Genomic DNA, 8,600 nt, shown 5'->3' with positions numbered 1-8,600 from the left:
CTGAAACAAAAAAATACTTCATATTATAGGATGTGGCGGTCAGCCTAATGCCTCGTAATGGGAGGCTGTGATAAGGCGAGGCCACACGTGCACCAAAAGCGAAGGTCGCGTGCACACCTGTGTACACCAATCTCGATGTCGACTCGTTATCGCGTTCGTTAAGATGCCGGGTCGGTATTTGTGCTGAGCTATGCTGTGACGTTATGGTAATAATTCTAAAATATTTACACAAATAGGTACGTCACATAAATAAATATGTAGGATTAATATGAAAGATATTTTCATCATTTGGATATTTACTATATTAATATTTGCGTCTTCTGTTTGTCAGGCTCATGTTCAAGTTTGTTCTTCCATTAAACTTTACATTTAAATTTTTTAATCTTTTTTAATTTGAATCATTCGTACATAATAACTTTCACCCGACTGAAAAAAAATGTTCTTTTTTCAGTCGGGTCAAATTACGCATTTGGTTACCTACAGTGGTTATAAACAGCGACTTGTTGTTACATAACTAAACGTGTTGTGTGATTTGTATGATGTCAAAAAATGTTTTCAGTTTACCTTTGCCTGAAAAAATCTCGTTGGGAACGGACATCCTAATTTCGGCGCCTGTTACAACTGGCCCTGTGGCGCAACGGATAACGCGTCTGACTACGGATCAGAAGATTCCAGGTTCGAATCCTGGCAGGGTCGCGGAAATTATTTTTGCAATTTCAATATTATTTTCTTATTTGTGCCATGTGACATTTATTTGTTCACCAATTAGTAATTAGTCGTATTGTTTAACAGCATGACGATATTGAGCTAATGTTTGCGAACAAGCGCTCATAATATAATTTAGTGATGGTAGCGTTATTCACTCAATAGTTTACCTTATTTCTTGAAATATAGGGTGTATAGTAATATCATCAGAGTACGAATTTGTGTTCAAGTGAATATGGTCTTTATGTTTTGACTACAGAATTCAAAGATGTTTGCCGGCGATTGTTGAACAATAAAGTACACACACAGCTGACCAAATATTGTACTCGCGATAATTGGCCGTGTGACGTAATCGCGTGATCTTGTGAAGCTCACATAAGACTAGGTTTTTCGATAAATTCCATGTCACAGATAGAAGAATCAAGAAAATATGAAATTATATTCAGATTGTGTCAGATTAGAGGTTAGGTAGAGCCAGCATCGAACGTTATACACATTTGAATCCGTTCCATGATGAGCTGGATCTCATTTTAAATAAAATTAATTATGCTGAATTGCTGACTAGGTATTGCTTGTGAGTCAGACTAATAAAGTCCTTGTGTAGTACGTGTGATTAATTTAATTTTCTTGCTGTACTCTATAATAATTTTTTTTACGTGTATGCACTTGCACTCATATTTTGTTGTTTCTCTGCTTATGTTCAATTACTTAATCATTCTGGGATAATTTTAACTATGTAGAGACTTACAGATTTTTAAAACTGCATATTTTTATGATAAATTCACTGATAATTATAATTGAACAATTAGGGTAAAGGTATTTAGGATAGAAATGAAATTTCGGAATAGTGTCAATATTTTTTTATTTTCTGTTTCATTGATTTATCGGTAGATACTTATCGAAAAAATCAGTGCGTAGTTAACAACTAAATAAAAGGAAAACATGGACGAATAAATTGTGAATCTTAGTTATCAAACTGATACAATTTGTGACGTATCGGAACTTTACTGGGAAGGTCGTGTCTGTGTGCGCGCTGCACACAGGCACATACCACTGTATACATCTATCTCTACACAATTTGTTCCACCACTACGGCCACACTGGCCACCACTTCTAAAACTATAACAGTCTATTTTAAATTATAATACACCATAAGTAATAAGAATTAATAAGATAATTAAAGCATCTTCACCTTATATTCAAAATAAATCATTAAAGTTTTTCAAATCGATAATTTTTCGCTATTTTTTTTATAAACTTTCTTTTATTACATACACTATTTACAAAATATAGTTTTGTGCTAACGCAAAATATAAATTAATAATAAAAATTGCGTTATGCTCTTAGAAAGTATTCTTCATAAACTAATAGAAACAAAATCGCCATGCAAAATCACACTCTTGAAATCATAACTTAGAAATAATAAAATTATTAACGTAAATCAACTTAGAATTGATTCACTTCTTTGATATAATTGGAAGCATCGTTTTATAATAAAATATCTAAAACAGAATTTCGTCGTAATTATAAATTTCTTTTTTAAGACTGTTTTATGATACGATACAGAATAAAAACAGCTGAGATTGGAAAGGAAACCAGTTGATTACTTTAAGGATCTGTTAAGCTGCCTTTAGGTGTTACACAAACCACTCAACATACCTATTTACAAACGTGAAAATGTACATACATCGGTCTAATAATAATTAGTAAAGCTTTTTACATAAAAATATAACAAAACAGTTCGCCTCGTCGTGACGACGGCGATTGCATTGCAATGCACTTAGTCTTCAGCGTAATGCCACCAAACAATAATATAATATTAAAGTAGTTTACTGATCGTAACGAGATCGCACATAGGATATCATCGCGAGATGATGTTCACTGGAACTGATGCCGGGCCGCCCGCCGCGGGGAGCCGCCTCGAGGTATCTTACTTTACCATAAATTAATTGTCCCTTAAAACCTACGCATCACTTAGCACGACGGCCTGTCCGGCTGGTTCTGCTTTTCGGGCGTCTGTAACAAAACAAACAAACTCATAAGTTTTGGCATTCGTAAAACACAGAAGTGGGTGTATCAATTTATTATTAAGGGTTTCGTTGATAAGGGAACAGAAGGTGAACCCATGTAATCGGTAAAGAGGGTGCAGCTACCAATCATTGCACAGATGCGCGCGCACATGTCGAGCAAGACATGTTCATATTAATTTAGAGTAATGATATTAAATGTCAGCATGTTGATTTTAGCCAATAAAGATAATACCGTTCTATGTTTTTTAGGTGTCATGATCATTAAAGTTATTGGCCGTGGTAATTTTGCTGCTGCTGCAAGTGATTGGGGCAAATAGAGTATCGGGTGGCACACGCGCATCCCGCCCGCGTCCGGCCATCTGTCACCACATATGCGCTTTGTTTCGACAATGTTTTAATTCATTAGTGCCCGGACAATAGGCCGGTTATTCCGCCACCCTAAACGAGTGAACGGGTGACACCGTCGCCTGAGTGATTGCTTCATTAGCGTCAGCACGGCGGAGTCAGTTGCTGCAACTACGGGTGGATGTTTACAGAAGGCACTTCGGCAGTTTCAGTATAGCTTTCTGAGTATCAGCGAGTGTTGGATTACCGCTTCCCGTCCGCGCACATCCGCGCACAGCTGAGCGGCCGCACGTGGCCACACCCTATTTACGGACACATACCGAAGGGAGAGCACACATGTCCCGAACGGATCGGGACTTTGCGAGAGCGCACACGTGAAATCCCTTTATGAGAGAAGCATTGTCGTTGGATAATGAATAGGTATGTTCATCGCATTTATTTAGCTATCCGGCCACCGGCACCGTCACGTGTGCTCACACGCAGCTGCGAGCGACCGTTACCCGCACAATGCCCTCGATCGATCCGTCGCCGATGGAATCCAAGCTATCGGCGAAATCGATGCACGTGTGCAGAGGTTTGCCGAGACATTTCGCGGTTCGGAGGCATTGTCTCCGCCGCCCGCTGTTTATTGCTTCGGAGAAGCGTAAGGTGCTCGTAAAACTTTCACGTACGCGATTTATGCTCGAAGTACGAAGACAAAGATATTCAGAGGAGTGAGCGAGCGTGGGCGCGGACACCTGGCGACTCGTTAGCGTCGTGGCTTGTACCGGCCGCGTGGGCGCGCTCCTCCGGCGCTCAGCTAGGGAAGGATGATTTACCTGGCTTCGATCTGTTCAAAGTTCAGCTGGTGAACGAACATATTGAACTCCAGAACTCATTAATAATGTTTGGTAATAGAGGAAATATTCGGAGGCCAGTTAACAGTATCCGAGGGTCCTAATTGATTGTGAAAGGCACCATGCGGGCCAGTAATTGGATGACTAAGTGATATTGACGTGTTGTAACGAAGTTAAGATCAAGAATGTAAGACTTTTTCTCAGCAAACAATATCAATAATTCATATTGATATAGACAAAAGACTGCCGACTACAGAGCAATGAATAGGGTGGAGTTTTTGATAGGGTATAAATGAATGGGGGTGCAACCGCGACGGATTACATGCCTAGCGTGCTTATTATGATACTTAACAGCTTATTATGGTCGGAGCGAAAAGTCAAACAGCACTCCACAGTCGTGCGGGCGCTGACATTTATCACTGAAGGTGAAAGGGCGAGCAGAGTAATAAAGTTCGGAGTGAAGTCGTGGTTTACTTCGATTAAACGCGACAAAGGAGTAAAAGTACGTTCGAACGGCGAGCATGTTTGCGATAGGTCTCACGACCTCGTAAGCGCCCGCGGCAAGCAGCTGCGGGCCACAATTACGGCCGCGATAGCAGTGGCGTATGCTCGTGACGGAGGTTTGTGGCACAGCCGATGGCCCGCCAGATACCGCCGTGAAATGCCGCCTCACGACGCGCACGCGGGCCTCCAATATCGCCACGATCGCCTCCAGCCGAAACCTCTTTATAACTTCAAACTATCTCACGAAACCGCCCGGCGCCGAATATCCCCGAGATCAACGGAAAGTCAACAAATTCTAATGTCCTTGCGAGAACGAATGCTTCGCGGTTGTGAGTCAGGAATGCGGTCCGATTAGTCAACATTCCAATAGTTCCTATATTGTTTGTGGGTGTTGTATTAGTAAATATCGGCGGGTATCACGATACCGCCGGCGCCCGGGGCAATTAAACAGCGTGTTGCTTGTCTGAATAGTAATTCATTGGACTCGTCAGACGTGTAGTGGAGATGATGGAGCAAAAACAAAACTTTTGATTTAATTAGATAATGATATGCAGATTGGTGATAGATTTAGAGCCAAATCTTTAGCTGAGGAATATAATAGACGTATTGATATACATTCTTACACAAATTGTTTAATGTATTAAACTGTAGCAGATAAAAGTTATGCAGTAATTAAAATTTCTGAAAAATTGGTTTTACATCTCGGCACTCTGTGCACCAAACAACTTTTAAATGCTTTTTAGTTGCTCTGTTGAATAGACAATATATGCAGCCAGGTGTGCCAGATTTGTTATAAACGTCTCATTATTTTATGTCTCGGCCATTTCGATCTTAACACTCTGCTGCTGTAAATTCAGCAAGGCACATTGTGTCTCCTAAATCACGCTTGTTTTGAACATTTCCCTCGGTTCCAACAACTGGCAGTGATTAAAATTTACGTGGCGCGACCAAGTATTAACGAGCGCGCATTGCGCCTGAGGCTCGTAATCGCAGCCGTACGAATAAATCCTTAGCGATGCACCTGCCGCGGACGCAGACACAAGACAAACGTTGCATTTAGGTTTGCCTTGGGAGAGCGCGAGAGACGGCAGAAGACAAGGAATCTCGGAGTGGAAACCAACAAACGACAATCACGCAGGTGTCAACCGGAATGTTAAACGAGCCAATATAAAGATGTGTTAAATATTCAGATTGTGTGTCAGTACACGGTCGTTTACGCGGCGCCGGCGCAGGTGGCCGCGCTTCAAGGCTGAAATTCAAAACAGCCGTCATGCATGCGTGAACAGCGGTTTAGATTGCGACTGCGCATTTACCGATTCTACGATTTCATAACGTACCTACTCAGTTCAGCGCCGTAAACGAAACGGTATCAGAATAACTGAGTGAACATTGTTGTGGTGTTTACAATGGGATTGTTTGGGCAACATGTTTATAGTTACGCATTGGTTTAATTCTACCCACACAACACAGCCTATTCAATAAGTGGTATACTTTCTTGATTTATTAAGTAGGTCCGTCTGATTCTTTTCTCTTCCCTAAGCAATTCGTAAGGCAATGAGGCAATGTTTGTGATATAATTAAAGTTTTAGATACAGGATTCTTCAATGATGAGGGACAAAACCGGTATGATAAGAGATATTCAGGGCTGGATAATTAGTGAGCAGGCTTTGTAGGTCGGGGTCGGCTAATTGCACGATTGTTTACCGAGCTATTAGTGCGGCGCGTTGTGAAACTCGCCATCTCCGCTTTTACCTTCCCGCTTGCGAAACATGCAGGTGCGCGACGCAAAAACACCGACGCAACCGATTTCATTTACTTTTTATGCAACAGTGTCTATCTCGCATGACACGGGTTTTTGAAATGGTATTGTGTTTATGGGAGCTACATTTCCAAGTGTACAAATGTAGACTTGTATTATGAACGGAAAGTTTGTGAGGATGGATGTTTGTTACTCCTGCACAGAAAACTGGTGGAAACTCTACAACTGAAAAAAATCTTTGGAAACCCATGCAAATGAAATTGCATAGTGGGTATGAAAGCGGGTTTGAAAACAGGATAACAGTTTCATACAAAATTAAGATAGAACTTAACTGTTTTTGTGCTACCTTTATGAAACTTATTACGATTAGGTTAACTACTGTTATTATTTAAGGACTGATTTCTGTTTTTGGAGCATCATGGCAATGATTGATTCTGCACCCTTTTATGGTCTCAAACTAATAACTATAAAACGAATGGGAAGTGGAAATAGAGACTCACCGTGTGATGTCTGTGTTCCTGGCTGGAGGTTGTGTTGCGGAGGATGGTGTTGGGCGCCGCGCGCTGGCTGAGCGGCCGGCGCCGGCGGCGCTCCGTGGGCGCCAGCGCCAGCGGCGGCGACGCCGCCAGCGCGCCCTCCGCGTCGAACTGGCCCACTGCCGGGTGGTTCTCCAGCGCCGACTGCAGGTCGCAGATGTAGTCGATCACGTGCTGGATCACCTCCAGCTTCGAGATCTTCCGGTGCTTCGGCATGAACGGTACCAAGTCCTGCAGCTTCGACAGGTACATCTGGATCTCCGCGTTCTCCATGTCCCGGTGCCGCTCCACTCGGCCGCTGGCGATGGCCGGGACCGAGGCGCCGGTCGCGCACACTGCTGTTATCGCTTTCATCGTGATTTCACTAAACACGTAATACACTGGGCTAGACGGACGTGCGTTTACCGCGGGTCGCGAGCGAGGAATGAGGAGATGCGCGTAGCCGCGTAGTATTTATGGGCACGGGTGGGGCGCGGGGCGGCGCCGGGCGGCCCAATGGGCGCGCGGGGCGGGGGCGGCGAAGCCTGATTTTTCCCATGGCGTCGGGCGCCGCGTCTGCCTGCGCTGGGCGGCCCTGACTAAGGCCGTTGCGCTCATGACATGCACTTTGTCCTGTCTGTTATGTTGTTTATTTCTGGTCCCTTTATTGTATTGTTTATGCTTTAGTACTTTGAGTACAAAATATTTTTAATGTCGCCCGCTATCATTGTAAGTGTGCACAAACGCACCTTACAAAAATATAAATTCTTTTGTTCTTTTTCATTTTGTTACAATTTACTCAGTGCGAGTGTATTTTTATTTAAATAAGATGCACGACGTTAATTTCAATGTTTTCTTTGCTCTTGTTTGCATTCTTTGTGTTTTTTGGCACACGTATCAATGTCCTAGACGGCCGGTGCATTCAGTACAGACCTAATTTATTGAAGATATCAGCATAAGTGCAAACGTTCTGAAAGTAATCCGGCACTTGTAAGCTCTACATTTTAATCTTATCAATGATTAAGACTGACGTGTATATCTTTATGTTGTGTATTTATACGTGCACGTGGATTTTATGACGAATTATCGCAATTTGTTCTAAACTAAAGCCGGCCACCTGGTTGTATATTTTAATCTTGGATACGATGACGATAAGGTTTCCAGTGTTTTACCTGTATGCTGTTTAGTATAAACTAGTTGTAGAGGAAAATCACCCGAACTTATTGAGGCTTTAGAAATTCGGAGGCTTGCTTTAAAAGCATACTGTAAGTTGTCATAACTTGAAATAAATTTTAAATTTCGTTTATACAATAATTTGCCAAATATTGGTTTTAATTTACATTATTTTTCTTTCTCTTCAATAAATTTTCGCAACTGTGGTGCTAAACGTCTCTAATTCGATTCGGTATTTATAATTGGGTAAAGTTTTTTAAGGATATGGGCAAAGGCTCCAGGACCGAGGAGGAAAGGGGGGGGGGGGGTATTGTACCGAACAATAGCCGTACGTGACGGCATCCACTTGTCGCGGTCACACGACAGGTCCGGAGGCTGCGCGGGCGCATAAAAAATAGCCCCGTATGAATTGGGCGGTGTGAGCGAGTTTATGAAAGCCTTTTGAATATTAATTGATTCATTAAATCTAAATGCCTTATGGAATTATGTTTTTTTTTAAATGGAGACATCAATCCTGCAAGAAAGTGGTAATAATTGACAATATTAATACTCGTTGAAATGATCTACGACTCTTCGGAGTTTCTAACATAGACGTAGGTAAAGTTTTATTACATTAAATACATAGTTGAGCATTAAGCTAGTAAATGAAATTAATGAGATAATCAATTAGTTACAAGCAGTGATGGATGATATATTATTTGTCAATAAAATTTTGATAACCATGAAAACCGCG

The 8,600-nt window shown here is 41.8% G+C and overlaps 1 protein-coding gene and 1 non-coding gene across 2 annotated transcripts; one reads left to right on the top strand and one right to left on the bottom strand.

The window, feature by feature from the left end:
- The first annotated feature begins 623 nt into the window (after nt 1–623).
- Nucleotides 624–696, top strand: Trnar-acg (transfer RNA arginine (anticodon ACG)). Its single transcript has one exon. It is a non-coding gene; the product is annotated as a tRNA-Arg (tRNA).
- A 1,672-nt stretch (nt 697–2,368) lies between these two features.
- LOC135077458 (protein extra-macrochaetae) lies at nt 2,369–7,136 on the bottom strand. The gene is made up of 2 exons (XM_063972006.1): nt 6,680–7,136; nt 2,369–2,721 (listed from the first exon to the last, which is right to left on the bottom strand). Exons 1-2 carry the CDS (start codon nt 7,067–7,069, stop codon nt 2,680–2,682), a joined length of 432 nt encoding a protein of 143 aa, XP_063828076.1. The 5' UTR covers nt 7,070–7,136; the 3' UTR covers nt 2,369–2,679.
- Between the last annotated feature and the right edge of the window lie 1,464 nt (nt 7,137–8,600).

This window comes from Ostrinia nubilalis, chromosome 13 (genome assembly GCF_963855985.1).
Source record: "Ostrinia nubilalis chromosome 13, ilOstNubi1.1, whole genome shotgun sequence".
Taxonomy (NCBI): Eukaryota; Metazoa; Arthropoda; class Insecta; order Lepidoptera; family Crambidae; genus Ostrinia; species Ostrinia nubilalis.
This window is presented reverse-complemented; position numbering and strand designations above follow the sequence as displayed.